At 35.2% G+C, this 19465-nt stretch overlaps 1 protein-coding gene across 2 annotated transcripts in view; it reads right to left on the bottom strand.

Moving 5' to 3' along the window:
• RYK (receptor like tyrosine kinase) overlaps positions 1-19465 on the bottom strand; it is a 115956-nt gene that overhangs the window by 54427 nt on the left and 42064 nt on the right. For both annotated transcript variants that reach the window (XM_069108714.1, XM_069108715.1), the window contains exons 3-7: positions 10479-10578; positions 8657-8791; positions 6798-6851; positions 2737-2881; positions 354-454 (exon numbers count right to left, since the gene is read on the bottom strand). In XM_069108714.1, coding sequence (XP_068964815.1) covers positions 354-454; positions 2737-2881; positions 6798-6851; positions 8657-8791; positions 10479-10578 — 535 coding nt within the window. The remainder of the gene's footprint in view (positions 1-353; positions 455-2736; positions 2882-6797; positions 6852-8656; positions 8792-10478; positions 10579-19465) is intronic.

Below are 19465 nucleotides of genomic sequence, written 5' to 3'. Positions count from 1 at the left end.
CAAAGTTTCTTGCTTTCATAAAGTATACTGAACTTGTTTTCCCTGAAAGAATTAGCAAATTCATAATTTCTAAATTTGAATGGGAAACTAATCCAAGTGCATTTGAATATGGTTGAATCTATAGATATTTCCAGAAGCTAAAAAATAATTAATTAAAGTTCATCTACGTAATATATTTTCAATTTATCAATTTTTAAAAAGTTACAATTTTTACCGATCTAAGAAGTGGAAGTCAAATCTTGAACATCAACCCTAAGTTCCACATATGCATGTGACACTAATTACTTAGGATCACTAGCAGCCTAATAACGAAGACTAAAGTAAACTGGTTTTAGATTTAAATTAACTCTTACTGGTAACAGGTGTTGCATTGTTAGGAGTATCAGCTCTCAGGTACTGAGTTGTCTGCGTAGATGGCTGGGATAGACCTTGTGAACTACTGCTGTCACTGATGCTGAAAATAATTCGAGATAGAAAGTCAACTTTCATGAGGAATTTTTCCTTCTTTTTTATTTATATGTATGTGTGTATATATGTATATATATATATACACACACACACACCTACACACAAATACATATACATTTATGTATACATACATACATATATACATTCCCAGTATTTCTTGACTCTAAGGTCATTTCTTTATCCACTATATGATGACTATCTCTTTCGCCTACTGTGTTACATGTAACAAAGATACTAAAAGCTACATGTAGATGAGTAGTTATGATAATAAAATTATTCTAAAATCTTGAGAGATCAGAATAATGGCTATTTCTCCATAATAACATGTTGAAAACTGAAATCAGCATCTGTTGAGATTGTATATTTTTCCTTTCTGATATATGGCCATCACCAGGTATCTACACCTTAAGTGGTAAATCTTAGATACTGTATAAACTTTTTTCTGACCGCTACACAAAGCATACTGAACTAAAAAAAAAAATGTTAGGGTAAGTAATTAATAATGACTAGAATGATTATCTCTAGGAAAATTAAAATGATGCCACTTCCATGAAATTACTTTTAATAAGGGAGTAAATGTGTAATTTAAAGAGAAAAAAAAAGACCACCTAAAAGCACAGGGAATTGTGGAGACTACAAAACAACTAAGCAATGAACACATATAACACACCTATAAAACCTACAGTAAACTGCATCAACTCTGCCTCATGATCCCCCAATTTTTAAAATGGATAAAATCTAGGTTTCTTGAAACATGTGATGGGGGGGGCTATAATATTTGTTATATCATTATCTTCTTCTATTAGCAATATAAGAATCACACAAAGAAAGAGACTCCATTTTTAAACCCATTTGCAAAACTGCTGTAATAATGTAGTTTTTAAATTTGTATATCTATGGGCCACTTGAGTGGATCAAACAGATCACCCTGACTACACGGAAAATGCTCTTTAACCTGCTATATTCTTTTGGTTATTTTGTAGTGCAGAGAGGAGAGAAAGGGATGAGGAATTAAGGATAATGTATCAGATCGAAGTGCTGGATATGACACCTCTCCCTTCTTCCCACTTGCTTCTTTCCTTCCTTTATTTTGCTCCTGAGCTAAAAGTTCATAAAACTACTGGAAAAAAATACCCTCTAAAATGAACCTGTTTTTATCTCTCCCTCTCTCCAATCCATTCGTTCTGTAACTGCCTACCACATATGCCTTATACAAACCTTAAATGGCTCTCTGTTGTCTATTTATTAAAGAACAAACACCTCTAGCTGCCAGTAAATACACTCCACAATCTGCCTCTACTCCCTGTCTCTATCTACTTCCTAAATATATCTCTACTTTAGCCAAACTTAATTATATTGTCATTTTATTCCTTGAATATATCTTGTACTTAACTATTTTGCTCACAGATCTGTCCACCTGTCAAAATTCTATTATATTTTTAAAATCTGACACAAATGTATTATCCTCCAGGGCAGAGGATGACCCTGACCTGAAATGAAGTCTCCCCTTTTCTACCTCATAAAGCACTTTATAACTCTAGGTACTTCCCCAACTAAATGGTGAGAAGTTCCTTACACCCCAAACACATAATTTTATAGTCAAGGTAGCAAAGGCAGTTAGTTATATATACCTCCCCCAATTAGGTCATATTTTATGGACTAAAAAACTTTTCCAGATTTCCAAGAATAATCAAAACACCAGATCTCAAGGAAATTCACTTTCATCTTTAGAGGTAGCATATAGAGTATGTCAAAGAATAACTTCTGTCCTCATAAAGATCCCTAAAAATTTCATGCTCCATTCATCCCTTTGAACTAAACTTACTCATAAAATCATCAGGATTCTCTTGAGATTTTCATGCAATGAAAACCCTACCATGGCACTATTCAGTCCTTCATAGTTATGTACTTTCCTTTTATACCCTTAAAGATGTCTCTTCTGTGCATTCTCTCAATTATAATGAATTTTTTTACCCTTCTTTGTCCTCTCTCATTCTCATTCCATTCTCTTCTTTCCCCTCTTAAATGATAAGAAGAAAAAAATCAACTGAGATAACATTTTGAACAAAGGAGCTATATATAATCAAGTCCCTTATACCTCATCCACAATCATCTCAGAATGCTTCTAACAGTTAATAAAATAAACACAAGGGCAATATCTATAAAATCCTTCTGTATGTGGCTAGAGATTAACCTGTCCCCCCCCCAATTTGTTCTTCTCTGGGTACAAGTAATTAGGAAGCAATTTTTAAAAATGCTATACAGTACCTGTCATCCAGCTCAATTCTTTTCATACTATGCAGGTGCAAAACAGCTAATATTATTGCTACCAGAAATATTACTGCACAGCAAACCCCTACACTGATGTAAAACACACGAGTAGAAGTGGTAGGAGCTGCATTTACAGGATCATCTGAAATTTTAAAAAAGTATAAGTTTTTTTTTTATCAGCATAATGCATGAGTTCTTTTAAAATATATTTTTAAGAAATAAAAAATTTCACATTATTCAAATTTTATAGTAAATCAGTTACTAGAATAAATTCATACAAACAATAGGAGGGGGAGAGAAAAGCATTTATTCTTTGAAAAATGTTTTAAATAGGAATTCTAGTAGAAAAATATAAAAATCATTCACTTAACTTTGGAGAAATAGCCAATGCTGAAGGGGCTGTGAGAAAACAAGGCTGCTAATATAGTGTTAATGGAACTGTTAATCTGGAATTTTGCAAGAAAATTCCCTAAAATAATTCATACCCTTTAATGCAACAATTCCATCATTAGACACGTACTGTAAAGGGTTCAAAGACATACAGAAAAAAAAGAACCCATATATGCCAAATTATCATAGCAGCACCTTTGTGGTAGGAAAAACGAGAAACCAAAGCAGGTGCCTATCAACTGGACAATGACTGCGAAAATTGTGATACATGAATATAATGAAATATTATTGCATCATAAAAGAGTTACAAATATAAGGAATTAGGAGAAACATGGGAAGACTTGTATGAACTGAAGCAGAATAAAGTAAACAGAATCAGGACAAATACAATGACACAAATTAGCAACCAAACAGATTATAATAACTAATCTTCATCCCAGAGAATGCAGGATGATTCTTTCACACGCTCCATGGCTGCTGTTTCAAACCTTCTCTCCCCTCAAGACTCCCATACTACCACCCGTTTCCTCATCCCTCTCAGCAGAGAACCTACCGTCCACTGCCTAATTTACTGATAAAATATGAGCCATCCATTTTAAGTTTCCTCTTCTTTATATTCTAAACTTCAAACCCTATCTATATCCATCCTCCATTCTGTCCTCGACTATACCAGTCTCTGACGGAGTCTGCCCTCCTTCTTGCCAAGGCCAGCCCCATTAGTTAGTTTTTTAAGTGTCATATAATGACTGCCTTTTATCATCTTTGCTAATTTGATAAATGATTTTTATATTCATCTTGTAAAAATATTTTTCCTTTCCCACAATTATTTTTATAAATACAAGACATGTCACCTCATTTTGTTTCTAATGGAAACTTGCATCTAACATCCCCTTTGTCCCTCTCATCTGCAACCTTTCCTTTTTCCTTCTCTGATGCCTACAAACATGTCCAAATCTCCCTCTGCCTGAAAAAAATCTTCACCTGACACTTCAAGCTGTATCTCTCCTCTCTCTTCACAAACTCTTAGAAAAAAAGATATATACATACGTATCTTCATTTTCTAACCTGTTGCTTACTTATCAACTATAGCAATATAATTTCTTATTACACCATTCCAACTGAAATTGCTTTGTCCAAAGTTACCAACAATCATTTAACTGCTAAATCTGACAGACTTTTCCCAGACCTCTTTGAGAATACTGACACTGACCGTTCTTTCCTCCTGAATATTCTCTCCTCCCTCAGTTTTCACAACGATGTTTTTTTCCTGGTTTACCTACTACTTTGGCAATTCCTCAAATGTCTTTGCTGGATCAATATTCACTTCATATCCCACAAATAAAACTATTCTCTAAGGCTGTCCTGGACCCACTTCTCTTCTTTCTCTGCATCTTTCTCCCTCTGTGAACTCATCATCTCCCTCTGCTTAGATGATCATCTCTACACAAATGATTTTTAAATCTGTATAACATCCAGCTTTCATCAGTAAATGCTTCCCAGATAGTTCCATCTAGATGTCTCTCATACAGGCATTTCAAACTAAACATATAAAAAAATTTTTTTAATTCATAATCCTCTCCCCAAACCCTGCTCTACCTATTTAAAATTCCCCAGTTTCTGTTGAGGGCACTACTACTTTTTGCAGGTTCACAAGCTCAGAGTCACTCTTAATTCATAACTCTTCCTCACCCCCATATCCAACCAGTCGCCAAATACTTTCAAATATACCTCCACAACATGTGCTGTATCAGTCCCCTTCTTATGGTCATCACCCTTTAGTTCACATCTTTATCACCAGACTACTTAAATAGGTTCCTAACTGATTTCCCTGATTCTCCTCTTATTTTTCCAACTCTACCTCTTCACTGTTGCCAAAATCGTTTTCCACAAGCAGAGGCAACACTGCAGCACTGCTTTCCTGTACAAGTAACTCTGAACAGTCCTATAACCTCACTGGGCCTCATCTTCCTCATCTGTAAAAAAGGAGCTGGACTAGATGACATCTAAGTTCCCTTCCAGCTACAGATACATGCTCTCATGCCTTAAGTTTCAGAGGCAACTTATTACCTTTAGGACAAAACAAAATATCTGGCATTCTAGCTTACCTTTCCAAAAATATTTAACACTCTTCCTTCCATTCCGGTCAAACTGACTTTCTGGCTATTACCAGAACTCAGAAATTCAACTTCTGCCTCTAGGCTTTAACAAAAGAAATTCCTAGAAAGGACTTTCCTTCTCAGCTCCCCCTCTCACAATCCCTTGTCTTTCAGGATTCACCTCTTCTGAGAAGCCTTTCCTGATCTCCCTGGCTGTCAGCGCCTCTTCACTCACATTACCATGCAATCAACTTGGATGGTACTTACTTATCAATTTACATGGCATATTCACTAGTAGAATGTAAGCTCTTCTCATTTCTGCCTTCTTATTTCCAGTGCCTTGCACAGAATAGGAATTTAATAAATACTGACTAATTTAATTTCAAACTAAAGACCATATTTAAACCACTGCTCAGAGATTCTCAACCCTAGACTAACGTGTAAGGATGGCTATTTTTCATATCATACTCTAGTTAGATAATTAGAATGAAATTTTTAATTAATTTCCTACTTGTAAAACATAATTGTGGAGGAGTTTAATTATCATCTCCAAGCAGATGACTCACAAATCTACATATCTAGACCCACTCTCTCTCCTAAGCTTCAGTTTAAGTTCAGTTTGTCCACATGACAAGTTACCTGTTTGTCATCTCAAACTGGATGGCTCAAAGACATCTTAAACTCTTGGATAGTCCCCTGTCTCTGAAATTTTTGACATTACTCTTCCCTAGTTCCCCTCCACATCTAATGGTTCCTTATCCATTTCCATTGCTGGCTCGTCCTCTATGATTTCTTAACTGAGATTGTTCCTTGGACAAGTTGAGTTTAAGAGCTGTTCCTGGAACATTCAGTATGAAATGTCCAAAAGACAATTTGCAATGCACTAAAACTCAGGGAAGAGGTAGGGGTTGGTTGGAGACAGAGAGAAAGATAGCTAGTTGGGTACGTATACACACATACAGAGTACATATATATGTGAACAAAATACATACATTTATATGTATGAATACATGTATATATGTGTATGTGTATGGATATACCACAACTAAGAGCACCCTTCTTTCCTAAATACCTAGTATTTAACTACTTTGCATTTATTCTGAATTTATTTCATATAAACTTATATGTTTGGTCTCCCCTGATATATAACATAAATTCCTTAAAAAGAGATATTGTTTCATTTTTTTATATTAGTATACACAGTGCCTGAAACACAGAAGATTCTTAATAAATGCTTGTTAATTAACTGAGGACCAGGTTCTGGTAATCATATTATTAAATATATACAATATTCATTATACAAAATATCTAGAATTTGAATGTCCAGAATATCCAGAATATTTTGAATAATAAAATATCCAGAATGTGAAATAAATAGCATTAACATAATTTTGATTTTGATTTGTATAAGACCAAGGAAGCAACTAGACTGAAACAAATAGAAATTATTACCATTTTATATTTCCACGTTAACAGTTTTTATAGCTATACAGATGGAATTGGTTATTCATACAAAATAGCCATCATTTATTTCCCCAAATGATTTTTTTAAACCAGTGACAGTGTACTTACAAATAGTTCTGTTGCCATTTTTGTCAGAAATTGGAGTTTTGACTTCTTCAAGCTCTGATTGAAAAATGTAATAAGATAATTTAGAAGTCAAGATTCTTTTCTAGAAAATTCTCAAACACATTAATTTTCTGTTTTGCAACAGAATATATTATTTTAGAATAAAAAGGAAAGGTCTTTTGTTATAAGACAGTCAAAACTAAATTAATACTCTGTTTATACTTATTTTGAATTTAATAAGCTTTTAAACAGCCAACTGTGTCTTCTCACCAAGAAACTGGTTATGCCACATAAGAAAAATGTCTAGATAAATGAAATTTGTCTAGCTTTAGTGTCAGAGATTTTTAGACCTGGAATGGCTTCTTGGAACATTCTAATTCAAGTCACTGATTTTACAGATGAGGAACCTGAAGCCTTGGAGAAGACACAGACCTAGTTAATGGCAAAGCTAAAAACAGAACTCAGTGTTACTGGGCTGTGTCAGACTGTATACTATGTGTGACATTCACTTTTCTTCCCCATCCTTATTCTCACTCTCTAGAAGAAGTGCTAAGTTGTAATAAAATGAATAATATAATGAAGGAATTGCTCCAGTATAAAAAAATAAGACAAAACAAGGGGTCAAGATAAACAAAATGGATTTTAAAATCTCTAATAATCCATTGTTGGTTATGAAACCCAAACTATGAAAATATAACTTAATTTATACTCAATTACAAAAAAGAGCAATGGACAGGAATGATTTTCACTGTGGTAAATAAACATGAAGATACTAGTATGGAAGTTTTATGGTTTGAAAATATGCATTATTTTATTTGATTTTTTGATCTTCACAACAATCTAATGAGATAAGTATTATTATTCCCATTCACAGATAAGGAAACTGATGATGCTGCAGTAAGTTAAGCGAGTTGCCTATGGTCACAAAGCTAATAACTGTTTGGAAGAGGATCTAAATCTTCTTGATTCTAACTAACACTTTATTCAATACATCATACAAAATAAATTTAATAGAATGAATAATGGCTAGATGAATATTGCTACATGTGTACAGAATTACTACTGAAATCTTATTTAAGTGTTCTAAGTCAGTACAATAAATTTTTTTAAAAGAAAAGGTATCACTTATTGAATTTATACAGTTACTTTAAAAAATTACTAACATATTAAATTTGACATATTTAATAAATCTAAAATATATCTGATACTAGACATAATAACTGGATAATTATCTGTCATGTTCCGGGAAATGGCTAGCCAGGAAACACCAGCCCTGGCTAATGTTCACATTAAGGACAGATTCCTTTCCACAGCAATTTGGTGCTTAGCTAGTAGTTTAGGTTAATGCAGAGACTACCTAGCTGAATACTTTACCCTATTCCTGACTCAAGCTACGTCCCTATATCTTTCAGAACAACCATATGTTTAGTCTTTTTTTTTTTAAAGCAATTGGGGTTAAGTAACTTGCTCAAGGTTACACGGCCAATTATTTCTGGGTGTGGTGCTGAGTATCTGAGCCCGCATTTGATCCAGGTCATCCCGACACTGGAGCCGGTGCTCTTACTCACTGAGCCACCTGGCCGCCCCCATATGTTTATTCTTTAAGTACAACAATGTCCCCTATATAACCAGAGATGACACTTCTTTGCTACATGTTAACTCTTTTGTAAGAGATTTTCTAGAATGTACAATCTGGGGACTATCTCTGGATTTAAAAGTGTTTTCTCATCTGCAAAATATAATCAAATGTTCACTGTAATATCTTTAGAGGAATCACAAAAATCTTATGATTCCTTCTCTGCACAGAAAAAAGTAGACTCACAGCTATGTAAAAAACTCATTTTCAAAGTTGGATGCCTTACTTTTGTAGCACATTTTCCTTCGTTTGAAATTTAAGACTGTGAAATTTTTTGAAGAATTTATTGTCAGGTTCAGTTGCATTAGTACCATTATCTCAGAATCTACTTTTCCAGTGCAGGAAAGTTCAACGCGAAATACTGTTTAAAAAAAAACAAACAAACAAAAACAAAAAAAGCTGATTCACATAAACAATTAAAAAAAGTTAAAGATGATTCTTCAATAATTAGAGAAATGCACTGCAAAACACAAGTAATTTAAAACTGACTAAATAGATTTGAAATCAATTCTAAACTGCAAATGTAAAAGCAACACATACAAATACAGAGAAATTCATTTTAACAAGCATGTATTTAACACCTATGAGCCAGGCACTGAGATTAGAGAGACAAAAACAAAACAGCCCTTGCCTTCAAGGATTTTACATTCTTTTGAGAAGAAGCATCAATTAATAAAATCAACATGAAATTATTAAGTGCCTACTGTGCTAGGTACTAGGAATAAAAATTCAAGGAATGAAAGAATCTCTACTTTCAAGGAGAGTAGTGATAATGGGGAGACCCCATGCACACATGTACATTAATAAAGCATGACTATAAAGTGAATAAATATGTAAACATAAAGTAAAACAAATACTAAACATAAATATGAAATGAATAAATATCTACAAAATCTAAATACAAGGTAATTTGGGAGGGAGGGAAATAGCTTTTAAAGGAGGGGAAATCAGGAAAGGATTCATGCAGAAGAGAGTGTTTGAGCTGCATTTTAAAGGAAGAAAGGAATTCCATGAGGTAGAGGTAAGGAGGGAGGGTACTTCAATTATGTGGGACAGCTGTGTGAAAGTCCACAGACAAGAGATGGAGTGTGAGGAGGAGAGAGGACAGTCTGGTTGTCACACAAAGTGTAGGAGGAGGATTAATGTCCAGAGACTGAGAAGACACATTGGGGCCAAGGTGTGTAAGGCTTTAAAAGCTAAACAAAAGAGTTAATATTTTAGTCTAGAAGCATCAGGAGCTACTGGAGTTGACTGAGTAGGTCAGTCATATGATCAGACTAGCACTTGAAGGAAAATTACTTTTGCAGCAGTATGGAAGAAGGACTTGAGACAACTGGGGAAAAAGGTGACAAGGGCTTGAACTAAGATGGTATTTGTCTTTGTTGAGTATAGAGATGAGGTAAGATGAGAGAGATTGTAAAGGTAGAAACAAGATTTGGCTTCTGATTGTTTAGGTGAGATATGGGAAAGTGAGGAGTCCAGGAATATGTCAAGGTTATAGCACATACAAATATAGCTGAATATTCAAAACCAACAAAAAACACATACAAAATAAATGCAAAACATTTTCAAGGGAGGAGGGAACTAGCAACTGGAGCCTAGAGGAGGAGAGAACAGGACAAATCCAAAATTTATGGGCTGGTAATGGTATTCGGAAATAGTCATATTCAGCAATATGCTTTGTGAAGATGGTAGAATAATTTTTCTTGTTCTGTAGGTGAATAAACTGAGGCTTAGGAAGCCTCATGAAACAGGATTTATCTGAAGAGCTTTTATCTAATAGAAATTGTGTATGTATAGAAAAACTTTGATTTACACTTTATGGGAATGATAGCTTATTATAGGACTGCTTAAGATCTAGCCCCATCCTATAATGTCTTAATTTTAATGTTCTTTTTAGAGTTTTGGGGAAGTAAATGGAACCATAAATTCCTGGATCCAGCTCTGAAATTTCTATGCTATTATTTGTTCATTTCTTAGCAATTAAAACATTTTCTTAAATAAAAACAGACATAATACACTACCTTTGATTAAAAAAAAATACTCACCTGATAAAGTGCGTGGGACTTCCCCTTGAATAGAAATGTTGACCTGGGGCATGTCCATAGCCACAGGATTGTCTATCTGGAATCCCAGTTTATATTCAACCTACAAGAAAGAATATAGAAATAGTCTAAGTGATAAAAGTGTGAGACATTAACATTACAAATTTATTTACTTTGGATATGAATTAGTCATTAATTCATGCAAACTAAAACAGCCAAAAAAGATAAGTCAATGTTCAAAATTTAACTAAAGAACACTTATTGTATGTTGTGTTAATGAAATGTTTATTTTATTACAATACAATATACAGTAAAATCTCAATTAAACAAGCCTCAGAAAAATAGCAACTCCAATTATCTGACACTACAATAAAGAAGAGCCAGAGAAGCAACACAGAAAAGAAGAGCCAAAAAACATGTGATAGAATTATGTGATGGCAGTACTTGTGGTTTGACATGCTTAGTGTATGCCACCCCCTGTGTCTCCCTTTGGGTGCCTTTCTACTTTCATTGGCCTGGCTTGCCTGCCCTATAGGTAGCAGCTGATTGACAGTTAGGGATGGCTGGTCCCTTTTCTACAGAAACTGCTTAGTGATTTCTCTCCTCAATGATGGCTATGGGCGAGAAGCAGGTCTGGTAGTTGTGGGCCATTGCTATTCCCAAGTGTTTTGAGTTCAGGGTTCTGGGCTGTCTCCATCAGGGTCTGAAGAGAGATGATGGTCAGGATAATAGTGATGGTTGATGCTTCCTCCTGTGTCTCCTTCAGAGTACCTTGTTTCTTTAGCTATAATAGCTTGCAATCAACAAAATAAATGATGCAGAAGACTGGGTTACATCTATCAAGATCACTATGGCTGGTTACTGATGATAAAACAGGAACACAGTCTTAAATATGGAAATATCAATATGCATTAATAATGACTTTGGGAAAGACCTGAGGATAGGATTACACAAGTAAGTATGTCAAGTAGTGACAGAAAAAGAGTGTAAGAATTCCAGCTACAATGGTTGCCTGAAAGGAAGCAGACAGCCTAGCAGCCTAACAGACAGCCAAAAGAAAACTGAAATAGACTGAATAATGACCAAGAAAGCCAATGAGAAAGAAACTAAGTGACTCCTTCCACCCAGAGTTGAACTGAAAAATCTGTTCTTCAAATATAAGACTCAAGAGAAGCATAAAAAGGTAAACAGAAAAGAAAAATACCATGGTATTCAATAAAGCTAAACTTTTTAAATCCCTACATGGGAAGATACTTGTAACTCTTAAGACCTGTATCTCTACTAGGGCAGTTTAGAAGGAGCATGCTAAGACAGAGGGTGTGGTGGGCATAAATTGACTTTGATAGGATGATAAAAAAAATTAAGGAATAAAAAAAGGATCATACTGGAAGAAGAGGAAAGGAGGAGGAAGAATGGGATAAATTACACCACATGAAGAAGCATGAAAGACTATTAGAGAGAAAGAAGGGAGGGGATGAGCATTGTTTGAACCTTACTCTCATTGAAAAAAAAAATGTCTTACCCTATAGGAAAGTAGGAGGGGAAGGGTAAAAGAAAAGGGGAAGGGAAGACTGATAGAAGGGAGGGCAGATTGAGGGAGGCAGTGTTCAAAAGCAAAACACTTGTGAGGAGGGACAGGGTAAAAAGAGTGAGAGAAACAAATATAAACGGGGGGGGGAGGGAGGAATAGGGTAGAAGGAAATACACTGCTAGTAATCATAACTGAATGTGAATGGGATGAAGTCTCCCATAAAATTGAAGCAGATAGGAGAGTGGATTAAAAACCAGAATCCTGGGGCGGCCAGGTAGCACAGCAAGTAAGAGCACCGGCTCCAGTGTTGGGATGACCTGGATCAAATCCGGGCTCAGATACTCAGCACCACACCCAGAAATAACTGGCCATGTAACCTTGAGCAAGTTACTTAACCCCAATTGCTTTAAAAAAAAAAAAACAATCCTACAATATATTGTTTACACGAAACACATTTGAAGCAGAGAGACACACATAGAGTAAAAGTAAAAGGCTGAAGCAGAATATATTATTCTTCAGCTGAAGTTAAAAAAAAAAAAGCAGGAGTAGCAATCCTGACCTCAAACAAAGCAAAAGCAAAAAATAGATCTAAATAAAAAAGACAAGGAAACTACATCTTGATAAAAGGTACCAGAGACAATGAAGTAATATCAGTCCTAAACATTTATACATCAAGTAATATAGTATATTAGATAAACTTTTGGTTAATTTGACTTTAAAAAGAAAAACAAATCACCAGTATCAAAAATGAAAAGGGTGAATTCACCACCAATGAAAAAGAAATTAAAGCAATAATTAGGAGCTGTTTTGTCCAACTCTATGGCAATAAATCTGACAATCTATTAGTAAAATGTATGAATTTTTACAAAATTATAAATATCCCAGATTAACAGAAGAGGAGTAAAAATACTTAACTCCATTTTAGAAAAATAAATTGAACAAGCCATCAATGAACACCCTAAGATAAAATTTCCAGGGCCAGATGGACTTCCAAGTGATTTTTTTTTTTTGCTTTTTGGAGGGGGCAAGAGCAGGGCAATTGAGGTTAAGTGACTTGCCCAAGGTCATAAGGCTAGTGTTAAGTGTCTGAGACTGGATTTGAACTCAGGTCCTCCCAACTCCAGGGCTGGTGCTTTATTCACTGTACCACCTAGCCACCCCTTAAAAAAAAAAATGTTGGGATGGCCAGGTAGCACAGTGAATAGAGCACCGGCCCTGGAGTTGGGAGGACCTGAGTTCAAATCCAGCCTCAGACACTTCACACACACACACACACACACACACACACACACACACCACCCCTAGCCATGTGACAACCCCAATTGCCCTACCTTCCCCCCTCCAAGAAGCCAAAAAATAAGTTTATTTTAAAAAAAATTTTTGAAAAGAAAAAAATATCATGTTCACAGCAGAACATAAGAGGATTCAAAATATACTGCAATAACTTATCATTTCAAGAAAGCCTATATATTAAATACTGTGCGTTAAGTTGAAAGCTATCTATCTTTTCTTTACATCCTTGTAAGTTTTCTTTTGTTTTCTGCTGTACACTTTTTACTTCATTCTTTTTCCCCCCTTCCTCCCCACTACCCATCACTCCAAGACTACAATTGAGCACAGATATATTTATATATAGGTACTGATATATACTTATATATACATATACATACATACATAAACATATACTTTCCCTAAGAGATTCTACTCCTAATCTTGTTTTTATGTTTGTGCATATCTCTTTTTTCTCTATTTCTCCTAATTCCTCTACTTTACTTCCACCTGCTACCTTACCCTCCTATTACTTAACCTACCCTCACTCCAGCAATCCCTCTCTTGCCCTCCCATTCCCCCAAATCTAAACACCCTTCTATACTCCCCTTTTAGCCTATTCCCTCACCCTCCATTCTACAGATCCCTCCTTTTTATTCTTTCCCCCTCCCTATTCCCTTAGAGTTTTGTTTCTTTTTTAAATTTAGAAGATTTTTATACTCTTCTAGATGTATATGTATTTTTCCATCTTAAATCCATTCCTGATGAAAGTGGGTTCCCAGAACTAAGTCTCCCACCTCCACCTAATTTTTCTGTATTGGTTCTTCCTCTTGCACATCATTTGTATAGAATAATTACTCTTTTAGTTGTTCTTTAACAATTTTACTTTTTAAAGTTATATCATATTCAGATCTATCCCAATCTTTCTTATAAGCTACCTAATTACTAGTAACAATCTTAGACATAGGTTTTAATTTTCCATATATAAAAGGTAAACCTTGTATCCTTATTGAGTCCTTGTAATTGTATGTACTTTGTATGTATCACAATTGCATGCATCACCAGTACATACCTTGTATTTCTCTTGGTTCTATCGAGTTCAGGGTTTGGTTTTTTTTAACAAGAGTCATGAAAGTCTGACAGTTGATTAAATGTCCATTTTCTTCCATTAAAAATTATGCTAAGCTTTGCTGGGTATGATATTTTAGGCCAAAGGACCAGTTCTCTTGCTCTTCAATATAGTATTCTATATTGATATAGACCTGTGATTATATTGATAAAAGACCTGTGATCTTTTAGTGTCGCCAACCCTAGGTCCTGTTTGATTCTTCGCAATTGTGTAACATGGAAGTTACTGGCACAGGATCACTCAGCATGGCATGCCCACATCCAAGAAGGTGCGGTGCTCTATGAGCTAAGCAAAATTGAAGCAGCTCAAAGGAAATGCAGGATGCTCAAATTTGGAGATTCCACCCCAAATGTTCACACGGACTATTTGTGCCTGACCTGTGGTAGAGCATTCTGAGCTTATATTGTTCTAATCAGCCACAGTCGGACACACTGAAACTTAACTTTAGAATAGTGATGTCATTTTGGTCCTTCTCGAGAACGAAGGACAACAATCAACCAACCAGCCAATTGTGGTACCATCATGTGTAAATTGTTTTTTCCTTGTTGCTTGTAATATTTTGTCCTTATTTGGGGGTTTCAGGATTTAAATGTAATATTCCTGTGAGTTTTCCTTGTAGGTTCTCTTTCAGGTGGTGATCAGTGGATTTTTTTTTCTATTTCTACATTTCCCTCTTGTTATAATGTTTCAGTACAATTTTCTTTAATTATTTCTTGTATTATTGTATCAAGATTTTTTTTAAATCGGAACTTTCAGGTAGTCCAATTATTCTTATGTTTTCTGTTCTTGATCCATTCTAAAGATCTGTTGTTTTTCTTATGAGATGTTTCACATTCTCTTCTGTTTTTTCATTCTTTATATTTTTTTTCCCCTTCATCTCTTATAACTTCACTGGTTTCCCCTTGCCCAATTCTGATTTTCAAGGAGTCATTTTCTTCCTTAAGATTCTGGATCCCCTTTTCTAACGTTGATTTTCTTCTCATACTCTAATTGTTTTTCTTGTATTATTCTTATTTTTCCTCAATCTCTCTCATTTGATTTTTAAAGTCTTTCTTAAGTTCTTCAGTGAATTCTTTTGGGGCAAGTGATCATTTGACATTACTCTTTGGGGTGGAAGAGGGTTTCTTTGTTTCAGTATCCTCCTTTGAAGATAAATCCCAGTGTTTTCTATTCCCGTAGTGGCTCTCAACAACTGGATTCTTTCTACTTTGCCTGTGCATTGGGGGGTGGGGGTGTAATAATTTAATTTCTATAATCACCTCTAGTCCTGGGGCATGGGGGGATGGATTCCTCTGACTTCTAATCTTCTTCAGTTCTCTCCTGTGACCGTGAACTCAAACCAAGACCTCTAGCTTCCTATAAGTTCCCACAGTCAGCATGTCCCCACCCCACTGCTTCACCCAGCATGTGCTTGTTCCTTCTTGCCCCTGTAGCTCTACACTGCACAAATGAGTCTAGGGTTCCTTGTCAGCAGATCTTCCCCAGGTCAGACTTCCAACTCCACTCACTGTCAGGGGAGGAAGGGGGGGAGGCGGGTGAGTGGTGGGGCGGGGGGGAGTTCCTGTGGCTGGGCTGAGGAAGTCTCTCAAACCCAGGACTTGCAGCTAGTTGTAGAAGTACCTTGCAGCTAGTGAAAGCAGACCCTAGACTGGGGGTGTTTACTCTTCACAGAGAGGAAATCTAGTCCTAGGATTTTTCTTCAGGTCTTCAACTGTCCCGAGAGGAACCTTTTTCTGCCCCTACTCTTATTTGTTTTCAGGGCTCTATGTTCGCCTAGAGGACAATTTTATCTCTTCTGTGGAAGAAAATGTAGAGAACTTGAAATTTTCTGACCTACCCCACCATTTTCCCAGAATCCTCTATCCTACAAGTGAATTCTACCAAACACTTAAAGAATTAATTCCAATACTATATAAACTATTTGTAAAAATAAGAAAAGGAGTCCTACCCAATTCCTTTTATGACACAATATGGTGCTGATACCTAAACCAGGAAGAGTCAACACAGAAAGAAAATTATAAACCAATTTCCCTAATGAATATTGATGCAAAAATGTTAAATAAAATGTTAGCAAAAACATTACAGCAATTTAGCACAAGGAAAATACACTATGACCAGGTGGGATTTATACCAGGAATGCAGGGCTGGTTCAACATTAGGTAAATTACTGGCATAACTGACCTCATCAATAACAAAATCAACAGAAATCATGTGATTATTTCAATAGATGCAGAAAAGGCTTTTGACAAAATACAGTACCCATTCCTATTAAAAACACTAGAGAGCACAGGAATAAATGGAGATTTTCTTAAAATGATATAGAATATATAATGAAAACCATAAGCAAACATCATCTATAATGAAGAAAACCTAGATGCCTTCCCAGTAAGATCAAGGGTGAAACAAGGATACCCACTGTCACCACTATTATTCAATATTTTACTAGAAATTTTAGCTTTAGCAATAAGGGAAGAAAAAGAAATCAGAAGAATTAGAATAGGCAACAAGGTGACAAAATCATCATTCTTTCCAGATGATATGATGGTATACTTAGAGACTCCCTAGAGAATCAACTAAAAAACTTTTTGAAATAATTAACTATAGCAAACTCATAAGATATAAAATAAATCCACATAAATCATCAGCATTTCTATATTATCACCAACAAAGCTCAGCAACAAGTGATAGAAAGAGAAATTCCATTTAAAATAGCTGTAGACAATATGAAATACTGGGGAATCTATTTGCCAAGACAAACCCAAGAACTATATGAACACAATTATAAAACACTTTTCACACAAATAAACAACTGGAAAAATAACAATTGCCCATGTTTAGGTCAAGTTAATATAATGAAAATGATAATTCCACCTAAATTAATTTACTTACTCAGTGTCATACCAAAAAAACCTACCAAAATATTATTTTAGAGAACTAGAAAAAATAACAAAATTCATCTGAAAGAACAAAAGGTCAAGAATATCAAGGGAATTAATGAAAAAAATGCAAAGGAAGGTGGCCTAGCCATGATGAATCTAAAACTATTTTATAAGCCATCAACCATCAAAATTATTTGGCATTGACTAAGAAATAGAATGGTGGATAATTGGAATACATTAGGTAAAATAATTGAATGTTTGATAAACTCAAAAGACTCTAGCTTTTGGGGTAAGAACTCACTATTTGATAAAAACTGCCAGGAAAATAGTATGACTGAAACAAGTCATAGACCAATATCTCATATCCTATTTCAAGGTAAACTATATAATTTAGACATAAAGGATGATACTATCAACAAATTAGAAGAGCAAATAATACTTTACTTGTGAGATCTATGGAGAAAGGGAAAATCTATGATCAAACAAAGATAGAATTTTATGAAATGCAATAATTTTGATACGTTAAATGAAAAAGGTTTTACACAAACAAAACCAACACAACCAAGATTAGAAGAAAAGCTGAAAGCTGGGAAACAATTTTTACAGACAACATCTCTGATAAAGGCCTCATTTCTCAAATATATAGAGAAATGAATCAAATTTATAAGAATACAAGCCATTCCTCAACTGATAAATGGTCAAAGGATATGAACAGGCAGGTTTCAGATGAAGAAATTAAAGCTAACTATAGTCATATGAAATAATGCTCTAAATTACAGAAATGTAAATTAAAACAACTCTGAGGTACCACTTCACACCTATGTAGATTGGCTATGACAAAAAAGGAAAATGAAAAATGATGGTGAAGATATAGGAAAAATGGAACACTACTGCATTGTTGGTAGAGTTGTGAACTGATTCAACCATTCTGGAAAGCACTTTGCCCAAAAGGCAATCAAACTGTGCATCCCCTTTGATCCACTAATACCACTACTAGTGCATATCCCAAAGAGATCATAAAAAAAGGGAAAAGGACCTACATGTACAAAAATGTTTGTAGCGGTTCTTTTTGTGGTGGCAAAGAACTGGAAATTGAGGGGATATCCATCAATTGGGGAATGACTGAACAAGTTGTGGTATATGAATGTAATGGAAATACTATAGTGCTATAAGAAATGATGAGCGGGGGCGGCCAGGTAGCACAGCAAGTAAGAGCACCGGCTCCAGTATCAGAACGACCTGGAGATCGAATCCCGGGCTCAGACACTCAGCACCACACCCAGAAATAACTGGCCGTGTAACCTTGAGCAAGTTACTTAACCCTGATTGCTTAATAAAAAAAAAAAAAAGAAAGAAAGAAAGAAAAAAAAAAAAGAAATGATGAGCAGGTGGATTTCAGAAAAACCTGGAAAGACTTACATGAACTGATACTGAGTGAAGTGAGCAGAACTAGGAGAACATCATACATAGTAACAGCAACATTGTGTGATGATCAACTATGATTGATTAACTAAACTTCTCAGCAATACAATGATCCAAGACAATTACAAAAGACTCATGATGGAAAAATGCTATCCACATCCACAGAAAAACTATGGAGCTTGAATGCACAGTGAAGCATAATATTTTCATTTGTGTGTGTGTGTGTGTGTGTGTGTGTGTGGCAAATTTTCTCTTTTGTTTGGTTTCTTCTCCCAAGGCATGACTAATGTGGAAATACATTTCCATGAATGCATACATATGACCTATATCAGATTGCTTGCCATCTTGGAGGGAGGAGGGGAATTAAAGTAGGGAGAAAAAAAATGGAACTCAAAATCTTATAAAAATAAATGTAAACTATCTTTACGTGAAATTTGGGGAAAAAATATTTAAAGAAAACAGGCCAGAAATATATATATATAGTGTACTAAGCTCCATATCTAGACGCAGTAGAGTGAAGACAGCTGCAAAACACAAAGGTGACTGGAAACCCACAGTGCAGCGTTTAGACTGGAAACAGGAGTGGAAGTTTCACTAAGGCAGCACTCAGATTAGAACAGCACAGGCCCATAGGTTCCCCCAGAACTATCTTAATATGCCACAGAGGGCCTTGAAAATACAGCTCCTAGAACTTCAAAGATTTAGTAGGAGCAAGAGACCCTAAGTCCAGGAAGAGGGGGTCAAAAAAGAAACTAATGTG

The sequence above is a fragment of the Petaurus breviceps genome, unplaced genomic scaffold (assembly GCF_028583685.1).
Source record: "Petaurus breviceps papuanus isolate PSGF00001 unplaced genomic scaffold, PetGlider_PUasm1.0 90424, whole genome shotgun sequence".
Classification (NCBI taxonomy): Eukaryota; Metazoa; Chordata; class Mammalia; order Diprotodontia; family Petauridae; genus Petaurus; species Petaurus breviceps.
The sequence above is the reverse complement of the archived record's forward strand: the minus strand, read 5'-3'. Positions and strand labels throughout refer to the sequence as shown.